At 51.7% G+C, this 16,572-nt stretch overlaps 4 protein-coding genes across 4 annotated transcripts; 1 reads left to right on the forward strand and 3 right to left on the reverse strand.

The window, feature by feature from the left end:
- Window positions 1-766: 766 nt before the first annotated feature.
- On the reverse strand, window positions 767-5,204 carry ACET3X_006643 (uncharacterized protein; the record flags this gene model as incomplete). The annotated part of the gene is made up of 8 exons (XM_069452795.1): window positions 767-1,363; window positions 1,409-1,450; window positions 1,511-1,663; window positions 1,715-1,865; window positions 1,920-2,590; window positions 2,641-4,097; window positions 4,150-4,795; window positions 4,860-5,204. 8 exons carry the CDS (start codon window positions 5,202-5,204, stop codon window positions 767-769), a joined length of 4,062 nt encoding a protein of 1,353 aa, XP_069305411.1.
- Window positions 5,205-6,349: 1,145 nt separating this feature from the next.
- ACET3X_006644 (uncharacterized protein) lies at window positions 6,350-7,156 on the forward strand. Its single transcript, XM_069452796.1, has 4 exons — window positions 6,350-6,459; window positions 6,510-6,569; window positions 6,675-6,782; window positions 6,871-7,156. The coding sequence occupies exons 1-4, from the start codon at window positions 6,426-6,428 to the stop codon at window positions 6,924-6,926; spliced, it is 258 nt and encodes an 85-aa protein (XP_069305412.1). The 5' UTR covers window positions 6,350-6,425; the 3' UTR covers window positions 6,927-7,156.
- A 298-nt stretch (window positions 7,157-7,454) lies between these two features.
- ACET3X_006645 (uncharacterized protein) lies at window positions 7,455-10,129 on the reverse strand (the record flags this gene model as incomplete). The annotated part of the gene is made up of 2 exons (XM_069452797.1): window positions 9,579-10,129; window positions 7,455-9,516 (listed from the first exon to the last, which is right to left on the reverse strand). The coding sequence occupies exons 1-2, from the start codon at window positions 10,085-10,087 to the stop codon at window positions 7,455-7,457; spliced, it is 2,571 nt and encodes an 856-aa protein (XP_069305413.1). The 5' UTR covers window positions 10,088-10,129.
- A 456-nt stretch (window positions 10,130-10,585) lies between these two features.
- On the reverse strand, window positions 10,586-16,073 carry ACET3X_006646 (uncharacterized protein). Its single transcript, XM_069452798.1, has 7 exons — window positions 15,702-16,073; window positions 12,290-15,640; window positions 12,170-12,235; window positions 11,933-12,104; window positions 11,657-11,882; window positions 11,237-11,596; window positions 10,586-11,178 (listed from the first exon to the last, which is right to left on the reverse strand). Exon 2 carries the CDS (start codon window positions 15,215-15,217, stop codon window positions 13,226-13,228), a length of 1,992 nt encoding a protein of 663 aa, XP_069305414.1. The 5' UTR covers window positions 15,218-15,640; window positions 15,702-16,073; the 3' UTR covers window positions 10,586-11,178; window positions 11,237-11,596; window positions 11,657-11,882; window positions 11,933-12,104; window positions 12,170-12,235; window positions 12,290-13,225.
- Between the last annotated feature and the right edge of the window lie 499 nt (window positions 16,074-16,572).

Here is a 16,572-nt window from a genome sequence, read left to right on the forward strand (position 1 = left end):
CTTTCCAAACGGACAAGGTACATGATCATCACGGTCAGGCCAAGAAATTGGGTTGGAAAAGCAAACAGTTTCCTCATCGAGAAGCATGGCCACGAGATTGCGCTGTAGTTCGCAGATCAAAATCTTCTTCTTTCCTAATCCGACAACCCGGCATGACAGGCCTTACTACCACGACATCTCTCCTTTATGCGCCCGAGAGGCCGCGCAATGCCAATGCTTGTATAGCGTGCTGGTGGGGTTTGGTCAACAGTTGACTCGACTCGCAATCCACGTTTTCACTCTCTCACCGGCTCACTGGAGAATTATCGGATGACCGGGATGTGCTTAGAGGCACATGATGTCGTCGAGCACGTGCATGCTGCATGAGGAAAGCTGCATTCCCCTTTCTGACGGCCTATCGCATGGGTCTTCACATCTCGGAACCTGATAAGGCAACCTCGCACTCTGTCATTAAAAGCCCGGTTCAATGAAGTGAGGCTGAGTGGTCGCCGAGCAACACCAACATCCATCTTGCAGTCGCTACCCTGTAATCCATCCCTATCTTCCAAAGGAGTTTCCAATACTGCGGTAGACATGTCTAAGCGCACCTGCATGGCCTTTTCCTTTTTTCTCGCAGACTGACTTTGACTTTTTGAGCTGATAGCGCAGCAATGCGCTGTCAATGCGTGCTCTGTAAAAGGAAGGCGCGGGTGCCTTGCCGTCATGTCGAGGCTCTGTCAATGTCGAATTCATGATGGTTGTATTGGATCATTGATTCTTAAATTGTTCATCGTGCGACGTGTTCGACGACCGTCCCTTCGCTGCCACGATGGCGGGATTGTTGGAAGCCGGTCTGTGTCAAGGTAGATGGTCTCGTGTTGCTCATACTGTGAGCATTGTTCGTCCTGTTTGAGTCGACCTCATCCGGTGAACCCGACTTCCTTGTGATGGGCGAATCTGCGTCTTGTTCATGGACTAATTTCTCAATATTTGCCTCAGTCAGAGGCATCGATGGTTCGCTTTGAGGCCCTTGGGTGCTGTTGTGACGAATGAGCTGTGGCCCAACTAGGGAGAGCAGCTTTTCATCGCGCAATTTCGTGTCTCTTTCCTCCGCGTAGATTCGCCGCATAGCCCGTTCACCCTCGTTCTCGTTGGATCTGGCGAATGCTGCATCGCTCTGGTAATGGAGGCGGTCAAGTTCAGCGGTCAGTGCCTGCGCCGTTGTTTCAGATTCAACCGAAATGCCTGCCGTTCGCGGGTGATCTTTTGCCCTAGAGCCCATTTTGGAGCTTGGGGTTGCGATACCATGTCGATCATTGTCGGTTATGGACGACTTGTCTTTGGCCGTCTTTCGCCGGCCTTCGAGAGCCCACTTGACAAGCATCTTGTGACTGTTAGCGGGCCCACCAGTTGGCTTGGGGTAACTTACCTTTTCCAACAGCTTGCCTTTGACTGGCTTGGCGAGATAGTCCTGCAGCGTCTTAGCATCTCCTATATCACGACAACGAAGTTGCTGTTAGTGAAGACTCACATCCATCCCACATGAGACACACTTCTCCTTATCGCCTTGAATAGCACTGGCCGTCATAGCAACGATTGGAACTCCTTGGACTTCAGGCATGTTGCGCCACGGCGCTTCTGTCCGGATAGCATGGGTAGCAGAATAGCCATCTCGGATAGGCATCTGCACTTCTCATTAGCAAACGATATGTGCAAAGATTCACAACTACCTTACCTGCACATCCATCAAGATGATATCCGGACGTGGATGCGAAGGGCCGAACTCCTGCATCAAGTACTCCAATGCTTCCTGGCCGTTCCACACCGCACTGACTGAGAAGTGAAGCTTTTTGATAGTCTTGAGCGCGATTTGTTGGTTGATATGGCTGGTTGTCTGTCAGATGCCGAAGTTTATGAAATTACGCTCGGGCAAACCTTACTTGTCTTCAACGACCAAAACATGGATCTGCTGTCTTTCACTTTCCGATAGGTTTATCAAATGATCCGGAATGGCTGATTTCAGCAGCGGGTATGGTGAGCTTCCGTTCGGGAGTTGCGGTGTCAACGGCGGAGTGTGGCCTTCCGAGCTTCCGCAGGAAACCGACATGTCGCTCTGGAGTCGATCTGGGATAGACTCTAGATGTACCAGCGGTGATTCTCCGTCCTGCGATGGTGCGCGGGTGAACGGTATCCAGAAAGTAGCAGTAGTACCTTGTCCCAGCTTCGAGTCCAGCCATATTTGCCCTTTCATGAGCTCAACCAGGTTCTTGCTGATGGTCAATCCTAGGCCAGTTCCTCCGAAACGTCGAGCCGTGGATGAGTCTGCCTGACTAAAAGGTCTAAACAACCGCTTCCGGACCTCCTCTTCTATGCCAATACCGCTGTCATCCACCCTGAAGTTTACCGTGACCATGTCTTTGGACTCCTGGCTGATCGATACGGCAAGCTTTACGGTACCCACGGATGTGAACTTGATGCTGTTGGTGAGCACGTTGGTTAGGATTTGCCGCAACCTGCCTGGATCTCCCATCACCCGGAGATCCGCCTGCACCTCGTCTTGTATCCAACTCTGGTAATCTAGACCTTTCCTTTGTGCAGCAAAAGACATCATCTAAGCAAGTGAGTAAGAACCGCGCCCAGGCATTTTGGTGGGTGACTTACCTTGTTCACATCTCTTAGAACTACGCTGAGACTGAACTGTACCTCTTCCACGTCCAGTCGACCTGACTCGACCTTTGAAAAGTCCAAGATGTCGTTAATCACCGTCAGGAGGCTGTTCGCGCTTCTATGGATATTCTCCGCACACTCTTTCTGTTCCTCGTCCAGGTTCATGTCGAATAGCAGTTCACTCATGCCGATAACTCCTGCTATAGGCGTTCGGATCTCGTGTGACATGTTGGCCAGGAATTGCGACTTCATACGACTGGCTTCCTTCGCTGCTGCTTCATTAGCCAGAAGCCTCGAATTCTCTTTCTCCTGTTCTTTCAGTTGTTCTTCCCTCTCTCGTAGCTCGGTGATATCCATGGAAACGCCGATCACGCCATCCACGAAGGTGTTGCCTTCAACACCTGCAGTCCGAGAAGCACTCATAAGCGGTACCAAACGAGTTCGGTAGTAGTGAGCCTCTGACATATATCTCCCGTTCACAACCTCGACTGATTGCTTGCCCTGTAATATCTCTTGAATCGGTTGTTGCCATCGCTTCCGATCATTATCGTTCAGATTGAAGACATCGAAAACATCTCTGCCCAGCTGGTTTTTTCTAAATCCTTCGCTAGGCTCAATGTCTCCTTCCAGTACCTTGACTTCATTGTTGCGGTCGACCACCCAGAGGACGATTTTTGCGTGCTGAATGACCTGCTGTAGTTGCTCTCTTGTCTGACGCGCCTCCTGACGAGCTAGGACCAGATCATGGATGTCGGTGCAAGTGCCAAACCACTTGACTATACGCCCAGAGTCGTCGTAGAAGGGCACAGCCCGCCCCAGCATCCAGCGCCACTCTCCATCGTAGCGCTGGCACCTGTATTCCGTGTTGTATTCGTCTCCTGTCCTGAGTGAATGAAACCAACGCTCCGCGGTTGCAGCCATGTCATCTGGATGGAATGGGAGGCGCCAGCCTTCGCCTAGTGATTGATCAACGGTTAACCCTGTGTAGTCATACCACCGCTGTGAGAACCAGTCATGGAGTCCATCGGGTGTCGTTGTCCATACCATGACTGGCATGAAGTTTGTTATGTACTCAAACTGTTTCTCGTTCTCCTCAATCTGTGCAGCGATCTGCTTGGTGTATTCAGTGACATCCTTGAAGATCACTATACCACCAAGAAAATCTCCAGTTTCTTCATGAAATACAGGCTCCCCGTTAATCTCATATACGACACGAGCGTCTGTTTGCGGACGTCGCATACCAATCCGCCGCTTCTCAACTCTCTCTTGCGTACGGCAGACCTCGATAATGGGAAATTCGTCAACGCCAAGGAGACGCTGGAAGTCTTCGGTCCAACAGGTGAACTGAGCAAGGAAATCTCGTTGGTCACCGGGTATATAGGATCCGTCTTTCGAAATGAGTCGCAGGAGGGCCTGGTTTGGAATACCAAAGGTTTCGTCCTTCCACATGGCTGTCTAGGGGTTAGTAGAAAGTTAGTCGGAGGAGGTTGAGACTAAACGTACCGTAGGCGGGCATGGTAACGGAGTTCAATATGGCGTCTTTCAGTTGTGTCGCCTTCTGGAATACAGATGCAGCAGTCCCAATGTCACCGTTACTTTTGGAAGGAGGGCCCCGAGGAGGGAATTCTGGTTGTTGTAATATAGGCGTTGCGGCTTTGGAAGCCGAGTTTGAGCTGCTTCCCGAACGACGGCCTGATGAAGAGCTTGAGCCTGAGCTGCGTGACTTGTCGAGACGGGCTCCTGTATTTGTCCGGGTGACGATACGACTGGAAGGCGGTGGCGCACTATCAGCAGCTGTTGCGCTTGTGAAAGTTAACGTGTAATATTGCGTTTCCTCGATGCTCCAAACAGAGATGATGCAAGATGCCTGCATTGCGTTTTTGTACGCTGTTTTCCTGTCCAAACTTTGCAGCGTGCCCTCGGGATCCAAAGCAAGCGGTGCAACAACGACGTCTACTGACACGTCGCGCACGATACTTCGAGCGAGGTTTGTACTGCTCAAGGGGGGTAATGACTCTGTCGATTTGTTGTTTGTTTGATACGGCATGTTGGCTGCAGTCGGCGTCGTGTGGCCACTTCCCATGTGCGAATCTCCGTCCTTATCCAAGCTGCTTGCTATTGAATCGTCTACCACACAGTCCAGAAAGCGCTATCAAGGTCAGTAATCGGCATGTCTAGGTGCTATGTTTGGATGATTGCGAGGAAAAACAAACCTCCCATGTAATCAGGATCGGGGAGCCGTTCTGCAAAATATCGACACCAAGGTCACCCATGGTCTTGTCCTGCAACACCTCGGATATGGAAAGATGATGGATGCTTTCAAACCCAATACCGAAAAGGCGACCCATGGCCTCATTTGCCAAAACTACGGTTTTTTGCGCAGACAAGACAAGAACCGGCACTGGCAGGTATTGTAGCGCAGTAATAGACGCCATTGTGGCTGAAGGCTCAGCGAGATGCATTGACATGGCGTCGCTACGTATCGAACTGGGAGATTGAGATCTGGCGCGCTCCCTCATGGCGAAGTATCCGCCATCGCCGCTGTCGGCGTCTGTCATTATGATTACGGTGGTGTGGTGGTGCGCGTTTATGGCCGCGTGAGATCGTGATGCGAATCGGTTTCGGAAATAGTGGCCGCACCCGTAAACTGCAAGGAAGAAGCGACTGGTGACGCCGCAATCAGACCAGACAACAACATGAAGCGCACGTCCTAGCCAGACCACGGGGAAAGTCGCGCGCAGACGTATTCGGGAGGGAGAAGTGCGAGCTCAGGAAGTCGAGAGACGTTGGGCGTGGTTGGTGGTTGCGCTATGGAGGAGGAGTGGGGATCGCATGTACGAGTCGTGTAAGCGGGCAGATCGGTTCTAGACCACTTCATCGGTTGGGATACTGAGTACCCAGGCTGCGACAATCGTGAATTGAGCGATCGAGACGCACACAGCAGAAGCAGGGCAGGAAAATGTGCAAGTGCACGCTGGGCACGTCGCTCTAAAGACAAGTTCTAGAACCGCGCTTCGGGTTCAGTGGGTGCGTGGCAATGCCGCAGATTTGGCAGCTGAAAGGGTGGACGATTTGTGACGGCGCGCGTCCATAGCCGGCCGTGGGTACTTCCCCGTGCCCTACCATTTGATAGAGCAGGGCCTGCGAGATCTCTGGCGTGGGATCTGTGGGCTCCGTTGCTTTGGCCGTCTCGTTTGGCATATGGCAATCGCTGTGGGAGCCCTGAGCATATTTGGGTAGCGGTTGCCCCGTCTTGGTCCTCCTTCTTGGATACCGAGCAGTATATGGCGAAGCATGTCAACCTTGTGTTCTGGTGATGATCCCCGCTAAGCTAACCTTCATGTACTGCACCGGTGCACTGGCATGGATGGGGTATGATCGACATGCGGTTCAAATTGCAGCCTTGTCAAAATGTGATGGGCAAGCGACCCACGACGATCAAAAACTCTCGTGTTTTACAAGGTTCACAAAGCGCTCCTGGAATTTCGGTGCACCGCTACATGCACGAGTTGCACAGGTGCCGCTGTAGCGATGCCAGCGTTCCGACACCGTTTCTATGGCGTCATGTCCTCTAGGTCCTGCATGGATTTGAGCTACTTCGAGATTCGTCCTCGCTCGGGATATGCATGGATCTGGGGCTTACATAATCCGTGAGGTTCAAGTCGACGACAGCTGTCTTTCTGATAGGCAGCCACATCAACACCTGCAATACTCATCGATACCCTCGTTACATGCGGTAGTGCACGACACAACAACTCGATCCTGCTACAGTCTTCCAAATGTTCTTCTTCGGGCTCGGCGGGCTGTTTACTGGTATTACGTCGCAGGTGACATCTGATAGATTCGCTCGCTAACACGCGCAGTCGCGGTACTCCTCGTCAACGCCATAGCAATCCTCTCCGAAGACCGGTTCCTCGCGCGCAGTACGTTTATCAGGCCTCCCCAACCTCCCGCGATCCTCGCACATCTACACATACGCCGAGAGACGCAGGACATCCGATAGAACATCCGACTGACCCAGATTACAGTTGGCTGGACAGCATCTGCAGACCCCGGTTTCGGTCGCCCTGGCGACGATGCCAGCATAAAAGCGCGATTGATCAACCTTGTCTCCTCGGTACGGACACTCATGAGGCGTACGTACTGCACCATGGTCTCCGCCCCCCCGCATGCCTTGGAGGGGTGGAATGTAGAGCCAACACAGACATACTGACACGGCTGCAGTACCCTTGATGTTAATCAACACTCTCATGATAGTCTACCTACTAGTTCTCGGTTGATTGCAATTCATATACGTTGCGAATCAAACTCCGATTGTCTCGACTAGCATACACAGGGCGCAGGAATGGGCGTACACAAGCATTTGGCGTTGTGCGCTACAAAAGGTTGACTACATTTGACGGAGTTTGTGGGAACAAATGACATTGGAGAGCGTTTGTTATGTCTGCTCCAAGCTAGCAGCTCAAATCATGATATTAAGGAGCGGATACCCTGGTACGGCAGTGTGGGCTGTTGAATCATATGATACTACGCCATTCTCTCGTTAGAATGTGCAAAACTTGCACCTACGACATACCATATCCCCGGTGTACGGCGCAAACCAGTTCTTTCCATTACACCAATACATCGTAGCCGGTATGCATTCATCTTGCTCGGTCAAGGTATTGAAAAGCCCAGTCGCCTTCCTGCTCGCTACCAAGGCAGTCAGCCTGCTAAATCTGAGCATACGTTCAATCTCCTGTTCACAATGACTGGCGTCTCTTGGCTCTTGGATCTTGGATCTTCAGTACGCGTCACTTCGTCTTACTTCAAACGACCTTCACCTCCTTGGCGACTGCGGCGCAAAGTTCAACCCTCACCCCCGCACCAGAGAGCACATGTATCCAAAGCCTCTGCGTGTCGCTCAGACGGTCGTTCTCACTTTTCACCTCTGCAAACTTCACTTCACCCTTCTTCCCTTCTTTTGCCGACACTCGCCAGAGAAACAGATCTGGTACACCACCTCCTCTCTGCCCATACTCTTGCGCCATGACCTTGCACACGGTCGCCAGCGCTTCACCATCAAAACAACGAGCAATTTCAAGCAGGTCTAAAACATCGTATGTCCAGTCCAGACCTACAACGCAAGTTCGACGCTCGTGGTGTTCATCGTATATTCTTTGAATGATGGCTGGTGCATCGCCGTTGGATATCTCATTCAAGCGTGCGTTAATCTCCGATATACGAGAGGCATAGAAGGCGTCGGTATGTAGGTCCAACGGACAGGTTTGGTACGGTGTCTGAAAGACATTGGGTACGTACGTAAATAGGACGTCGAAGAACAGGTATGCAAAGAGAGTGCGCAGAATCCCACCCTCGCTGTGGTAGCCTTTCCAGCCTTGATTGCGATAGTGCGAGAGACACATTGCTTCTACGGAGCACTCGCCATCCTCGCGTGGATCAATCCATATCGTCTTGCCTCCGCGTCGACCAGATTTTGAGTGTGGCGAGCTGCTTCTTCTTGACAATGAGGGACGCTCGCGTTCGATGCGGGTTCCTTCCATGACAACTTCGACTGGTTTCGTCAAGCGGACGTGCGAGAAGTCGTGTTGCATTCGTTTAGCAAAGTTCAATGACAGTTCAAGTTTGGTGATGCGCTTCTGCAGATCATAGTGATATATGATGTGCACAAGATTATCTTGCAGTCCATCCTCACACGTCTGCAAAGCAATGAGCTTCCAATGCCTCTTCTGTTTGTCCGCGCCTCTCTTCCCAGGATCGGTCAAGGCAGCCATGTAGTGTTCTTCAAGCAATGCTTTGCGTTGATACCATGCTCCTCTGCGGGAATGATGGAACAATCGTTGTTGCAGTAGTTCGGTCAAGAGTGCATGTTCTCGCATATGCTCCTTCCGGCGCCTGAGCACGTCGAGCGCTTTATGAATGATGCGTGTGTAGATCCAGGCTGGCGAAAGACGGCGCAGGTACGAGCCTTCGCCGCTCTGGTAAATACTATCTTCCTTCTGTTGCTCCTCTTGAACCAAAACTTGCCAGCGCGGGTATACCTCGTCGAACGTATCTATGATCTCTTGATACCCCTTCTCCGTCGGCCTTCCGTTAAATTCCAAAATACTGTCTATCCGATATTGTGTTCGAATAGAAGCTTCATACTCTAACAGCAGTGAACGTGAGGCGAATATGTTCGCAGACCGAGAGACAACGTACTCTGGAAAGTTCCAGCGTGCTATTTTCGCCAAGATGATAGTCGTCAATGACTTCTCAGTCCACTCTGTAGAGCGGTAGAAGACAAGATGGACGCGCTCAAAAAGCTTCAAAGTATCCAGCGATAGTCGTATACAAGGCCCCGTCTCTTGCATGATCCTACGTGTAAAGTGTGCGTCTCGATTGGCATTGTCCGAGAGGTCACTTTCGGACTCTAGCTCCACTTCTGGCGTCCCAGGTCTCGACCTAGATGCGGAGGACCCTCGTGAAATCTCCGAGTCCGACCGCTTGAATCCAACGTAACCCAGACCTGCTTGTTTCTGGCTTGTGCGTCGCAAGGCCTTCAGAAGCTCCCCCTTGTTCTTCCCCTTGACCTTGGCGTCTTTTGCAAGAGCCTTCAGCTCATCGAGTTTCAATAGTGATGATGCCTCTTCCAACGTGCTTATCTCCTCTTCGGACCGGTCCGCGAAGGTGAATGAGATGCCCAACGTAGTCCCTGCTGGTGCCTCCAACTCGCCCGGATGTGACTCAGCCTTGGAGGAAGAGGTAGGGAGATTGTATGTGCGTTGCAGTGTCTTGGCGGCTGCTTCAAGGTCTGAAATATCACTATGATAGCCCAGGTTCTTTATCCGATGCCATGCGGACGTCTTGCGAAGGAACAGACGTACATATCTGTGGATGAGAACGCAGTTAGCAACAGCGTAGACGCTCTTTCACTACAGATTCAGACTTACAGATACTGCGCTTGATAGCCTATTTCTCTCCATATCCGAAAGACTTCTGTTTCAGCCTCATCAAAGAGATGGCCTTCCTCATCCAGCACTGTATCCAATGCTAAGTTGAATGCATCGACATAGAGCGAACTTTTGCCCCGAACCCACGCACGTTTCTCCAAACGTTGATCAGCTCTTTGGGTTTTGCTCTCCTCCTCAGCTTTGTACGCCTCGTATGCTTTGATGGCATTATCACCCGTGTCAACTTGAGGCAACGCAGTTTCCAGGTCTGTCTTGTGCTCCTTCTCCTCTTGTTTAATCACAATACTCTCACACTCGTCTTCGGAGTCGAGCGCTTCGCGTCTGGTGGTTTTCCGTGGTGTTGGCAGTGGTTTCTTAGGGCTGTTGCCCGTCTTCTGGCGCTTGGCCGGTCGATCTTGCTCGCCATCGAAGTTGGTGGATTTTGGATGCTTGATGAAGCGGGTAATCATCTGGTTGTGTACGGAAGGACTTCGAGGATTGAGCGCCATTTGCGTGGTCGCAGCAAGCTGTAAAACGACGCCTCAATCTAAGGCAAGTGCTGCCTCGCCACAAGCACGGTGACACGCGAGATCGCGCTGTCACGAGGTGACTAAGACTCACTGGGATTTAGCGTGATCTGATCCGTGACGTCACCCAACATGCATCCGAGGTACGAGTGAACAGCCTCTCGCCTGGTTCAACGGCTCTTGAACCTACCCGATCAGGAAATACCACAAACGGTTTCTCTGTGGAACAGCATTGTGGAAAGCGACATGTACATACAAATAATAAAGCCGACAACCAATACACATATCTTTAAACCGTGATGCTAACAGAAAATAATAGATATACCTAGACAACGCTACCAAAGGTGGTGTGAGTAGAGGAGCTCCGCTATGATCAACGGTCTTTAGCATTGCTTCGTTGGGTATCATCTGGTTCGGGACGTGACGAAATTCGATATATACATTAATTAAGACTGAGAGAGAACGTCGAATCATATACAACTCCATTCTTACCACCTTCCTACCTGCCCCTCGGGTCCTTCGCATCGGACCGTTCTCGATTGACCCAACTCCAGCCGACTTCCCGTCCACCGATCACTCTGAATCTCCACCTCCGTCTCAACTTGTACATCCATACGGACCATACCATCCATTACCTTCCGACCACACACTACCTCCGTACCTGATCTCTTTTCATTGATTACCGAAACTCCTTCTCTTTCCATAAACGGATTTTCAGTCCCTTGTATCTGCTCATCAAAGGTGCATATCTCTCTTACGCCTGACTTCGTATCATACGCGAGTTCAACGTCATTTGAGCCGAAATTGATGAACGTCGGTGCGCGGCTTTGGTGCCTGCTTCTCGATAGATTACCATATCCACGTGAACCGTATTCAGGTAGTTTTGATCGCCTGGTAGCGTAAGAACCCGTATGCTCATGGAGGAAGCGTATATGTTCGCGGAGAAGAGGCCATATACTAGGAAGATTGGCGACGTAGACGGCAACGGAAGCTTCGCGGGTGTACCACAGCATGTATGTGGTGGCATATACGTCCGAGAGATTGTAGATCTTGGTTAGAATTGCTGCAATAATCTGACCGAAGGTGTTAGTAAGACGAAGGTTGTGTACCAGGAAAGTGAAGGGAACTTACAACAAAGATGCCCATGGTGAACAATATGCCGAGAACAGCCTTCTGTTTCAAAGCAAGAGACAGCGATGCGATCATCGGTATCGGCACAGCGAGGATAAGGAGATCGCTGCTTATATTGAAGGTTGCTTGCACAATCGCAAAGTGCTCCAGTGTCGTACATTGCGGGTTTGGGGGCGGTACTGCCCAATATCCTACGAATGGACGGCATGCACTAAAGAAGGCGATCTCAACACTCAACCAACCAGCAACGACCCACGACGCAGCGGCTTTGATCCATTTCATGTTTGTTGTTCCAGTCAGCATGCGAGCATACATAAACAGCATGCATGCCTTCAAAGACCAAATGACGTTCAGCATGCACTGTTGGATGTTAGCCTTGCGTTATTGTGTGTTCGTACGTTCCAAGCTCTGCCGACGTACTTGCTCGGAAATGACCACGATCTTAGATCCTTTGATTCGCTCGTCGATCTCTTTCTGTGTGAAGGTAGATAACTGCTCTGGTGGGAAGAGATTACTTCCACCCCCGGACGCGATGATGTTCAGGCATACTATTAGCCCAGTGTAAAAAAGTGGTACTGCCGTTATCATGATCCAGTCATCTGCTGAAAAGCTGCTCAGACTCCGGACTCGATGCCATCGCGCAAACCTAAAACCGGGAATGAGCATCATGATATCCTGTTGCTAGGTATTACTAACGTGCGAAGCAAGATGACAGCCATGCCGATACTGTACAACGTCCATGATTCTGAAGCTAGTTTTTCTGGAAAGTCAGACATTCTGGCGTTTTGCGACGATAGGTTGGTGTTTCAAAACAGGTCCTGCTTTCGTTTCCAAGTCGTTCACAGGGTACCGTCCATACAAATCGCGACTCAAGGATTCCAAGGTTAGCCTCTCTTCTCGTGCGATGCTTCATGCATTTCCACTTGTTCGTACCTGGATTCGGGCATAACTTGTTAAAAGGAAGGCATATGAAATGACATGGTAGATAAGAAGTTAAAGCTTGCAGACGAAATTACTCGATGACCCAGCCGGGATAGATATGATGTCGCTTACCTGCCCATGCACCTGGAGGCCGGGACATGTCCCACGAATCGAGCAGTTACCCCAACGCTGTTCCCACATGGGCATTTCCGCGCAACAACAATTCCTAGTCTAGATCCTTCAAGGGTCATCGCCGTGAATGACCCTGTCATGGTGATCAGCATCGCAGTCAGCCTGCGTGATTAGTTCAATGCGCCAAGTCATTGACTCCTGGCAGGACCTTAAGAGGTACGTGCAATTGGTGAGACGGTTCGCAGAAGAAGACACTTGTACTCGAACAGGGCGCGGGATGCGACGAAGAGCTAGCACAGTGTGAAGGCGTACACTGCCTGAACGGGCGCTTCCAGCCGCACGGCAGATATCTTACGATCATTCGGGCGAGATGAATCGTAGCCCGATCGATCCATACATCGGTTATCCAGTCTCCATAGCTACGGGAGCGATGCGGGCTACACACGGGCGCAACAAGATATGAGCCCTGCTACCGTCTAAACACGTGAGCGCGGCAATATCGCACACAAAGGCGTTGTTTGGTGAAGGCGAGGTGTGACAAAAGTGATTGTCAGAGATAACGGAAAAGCAAACGTGACCTATCTGAGTTGGGCCGAAACGACAAGTCGGTCGCCAAGCAGACCCTAAACATGTCCACGCCAACATTTCATAGGCTGTTCGCGATGGACCAAGGCTTGATTACAAGGGACCTATCTTGGAAGAAACGTTTGTACATTCTGAAGATAAGAGAATATGCAGGTCCAACCCGCCCTTCTCCACTAGATGCAGGCGGAGAAACCGGAACAGCTCCATAGGAGATCTACGTCCGGGCACCAAGCCACGAAATGCAGGGAATGCTTGAACATGTATGCCGTGAGCAACGCCAGGAAAACGGTAAATGTACACGCTAAACCGCTGAGAAAGTTACAAGGTATGATCCATGACAGGAACACTCCTCTAGAGCGCCCAACTGCCTTTCCTGACGGCAGTGCCACGCCCACCAGCCATGAACTCGTCCTCGGACATGTTGGGATGCTGCCTCGCCCACTCTTGGATGTAGATACGTAGAGCGCGCCAGCGCATGCACGTCTCCTCGGTAATCTCCGTGTCCGTCAGGTTGCCGTCTTTGCCCAGACGAATATAACCGCGGGAAGATGCGAGGTGGTCGTCTTGTCGCAGCTCGGAAATGGGTATGTGAGAAATCTTTGAAAGTTCCTCGTCGAATGGACGGGCCATTGACGGGTATCCAAGTGATAGGTAGTTGTACACTTGAGTGACAAAGTTGTCACCAAATTCCTCTTCGATGGACTGCTCGACAGCGAGCTTCTCATCTATGCCTGAGAAGCCAGTGTTCTCAAAAGTAACACCAGAGCTGGATGCAGGAGGTGTAGGTGGCAACAGGCTCGTAGAAGGCGTTGGACAGGGTGACATGGGGTTTGGCTTCTCGTTGTGGGGGGTGAGTAGACCCGTCGGCCCGCGTGGGGACTTGTCTCCACCATTAACGCAGAATCCACCCCACAAGCCTGTAGTGCTCGAAGCTCGGCTGTTGGGGGTGGACCACAGTGAAGGGGTGGTGCTCGTTTGTCTGCCATTGCCTTTCCCACACCATAGACTTTCCCCTTTTTCGGACGCAGCTTTGGACTGTTCAGAGAGATAGCACATGGCTGTCCTAACTGCATCACACCCTTGAGTAGGGTCAAAGCGTGATGGCTCCGGCGACTCGCATCGCGGAAATTTGATATCTTGTCCAAGCATTGGAGGTCGGGCTTCTTTACGTTGGCGCTCCAATTCGGGGTCTTTCCGCTCGTTCGCAAACTTCTTGGCTGTGGCAGCGTCGAGGAAGCCGGCCGGATTTCCAAACGGACTGAAGGCTGGCTTGCCATGTTCCTTCCGCTTCTGGTTCTCTTTTTCGGATATTTGCTTCTCTCGGTACTCACGCATAGCCACTAGATCCCAATTGACCTGTGTGAAGGACAACTCTCGCTGTTGCTGCTTGGCCTCGGTAACGGATGGTTCTGAGCCTTCTGTATCATGGTCCACGTAATGGGCCACAGGCTCGTGGAAATCGCTATTCGGGAACGCAGCCAAGGCCTGTTCTCGGAGCTGCTTCTCAGCAGCCTTAGCAGCCAGCTCAAGCAGATAGCCGGCAGAACTACCATCGACACTCTCTCGTCGTCGAGTAGCCTCTTTATACATGAAGGAATGGTCCGAGGTATAGAGGGGTGACTCTGTGGGTGATGGTGGGGCGGACGCTTCAGATTCTGAAGACTCAATCGGGTCCAAGTCTGGAACACGGAACGAGTGCTGTGAGCAGCTAAAGTATGACCGGCGTCTGCACGGTGAGGCGTTGCGCTGTATCTCCAAAAACAAAGGGTTCTGAGTGATGTCAAAAGTCGGTGTATTCGTTGGCGGTGTGGGTGGTATTCCCAAAATCCTTGCTTTCCGGGCACTTATCGCTGAGTCTGGAGTGGCCTCAGTCTTGTCCGATGGCAGTAAAGTGGGCATATCATCGCCTGCTTTGCGATGCCGCTGGGCAGTCTCAATCAATTGGGGCCTGAATTTCTTTGTAGGTAACTTTAGCGCACCCTTGAACTGACCATTACTAGTTGCAACAGCTTCCATAGGATTCGCTTTGAACTTTCCTGTAGGTGACGTCTGTTCTTCCCAGTCCTTGGCAAATTTCTGGCGACTGCTTCGTGTTGTAGTCTCTATGGGCTCGGGAGCAAAGCGACGGTTGGATCGTTTTGTAGTCTCAACAGGCTCGGGCGCGAATTTCCGGCTAGATTTGGAGCTCGAGGCTGTGGTCTCTATTGGCTGTGGTGAAAACCTTCGTGGTTTCGGCCTCTCTGCCTGGTCTGCCTGGTCTGCTCGAGCCTTGTCCTTGGAGGACGAGACGGTCGTCTCGATGGGCTCGACCTTGAACCGCCTGGGAGGAGCTGCCGACGCCATCTTAAGTATATGCAGCAATTGATGGGCGTTCCCTTGTGCTACGCTTGTATTGGCAATGCTCTATGTCACCGACAATATGGTGTCGCCAATAGCAAGATTATTCGGTCGTCCGGGTACACTAGTGGCAGAGATGGAGTATCTGGGGTGATGCGGAAGCGCACCAAAGCGGGGAATTTATTCGGGAGATCTCGGAGGCATATAAAACGTGAATGAGCGTCTCTGCGTGTGCCAGTTGCTCTGCGGACGATGCTCGGTGCAGAATTAAGCCCATGCAAGGCCCGATGGCTGGAGATGGTGGTGATGGTGATGGTGGTGGAGTCGGAGGGCTAGAGGCTGCGACCAATGCTGGCTCGCTCTGGGATGAGATGGCGTATGCGGCCGTCGATTCGGGGGCTTCGCAGCGCTCAAGGGTGGTTGTGTAAACTTTGAGGTTGTCAGTCGCGTGCCCACTTGCTTTTGCAGACGGTGGAAGCTCCAAACGCACCGTAACCCGTATCGCAGTTCCCACACGGCCAGGGGTTTGTCGAACTGCGGAAAGCGTCTGAAGGAGAGGTTGCCGGGAAACATGTGAAATGGCACAATGTCGAGGAGGATCTAGAGCTTGTGGTGCGGGATGACGTATGGTGTAGAGAGTCGCGTCAACAGCCCGAGAGCTACAGCGGGGTTTGCGGGTTTGGGCAAAAGTATGCGCTGATTGCGGGCGCCGTCAGTTATATTGTGGGCGGCTGTGCAACGGCGTGGTTAGACAACGAGTCGTGGGAGCAACTCGTTGGGTCACCAGTGTTGATGTTTCATTGTTGGGAGAAGGATGGCGCTCCGACCAGCTCTCGAACCAACAAGGTCGAGGCAATTAAACTGTCTCGTCAATGCATGCACCGCTATTGACACCAGAGATAGCCATGGCACCGTGCTTGCGCCAAAGCCCATAGTAGAAAGTTCTAGGGCTCGCTGCATGTCAAGTAGCTGCCCGATGACAAGCCACAGCAAGTGCGGCGGTCAGTCGAGTCAGCTCAACAGTCAGCCTCCGACCGCATCATCGGCACGTTAATTCGATAAACAATACGCGGCGCAAAGGTGGAGAGAAGCCGGGTGGGTCTGCGACGAAGACTAGACAATTCCATGTCGACCAACACGAAGAATCATCGACCGCGCGACCTGGGGGATCGGCGTGTGGCATACGCTTCTCCACGACTCCCACGCCTGTTTGTTCAAGAGTGACTACAGCTTTTTGGTATGAATGACTGAAGCTGACCGGGTCTTTGCATTGCAGCGAATGCAGTGCGGCATTTAGATGCTAGCCAATATTTTAATGATACGGGCCCTGGCCGCGCAAGTGTCTCCGTCCAGGAGCCTTC

Source organism: Alternaria dauci, chromosome 6 (genome assembly GCF_042100115.1).
Source record: "Alternaria dauci strain A2016 chromosome 6, whole genome shotgun sequence".
Lineage (NCBI taxonomy): Eukaryota > Fungi > Ascomycota > Dothideomycetes > Pleosporales > Pleosporaceae > Alternaria > Alternaria dauci.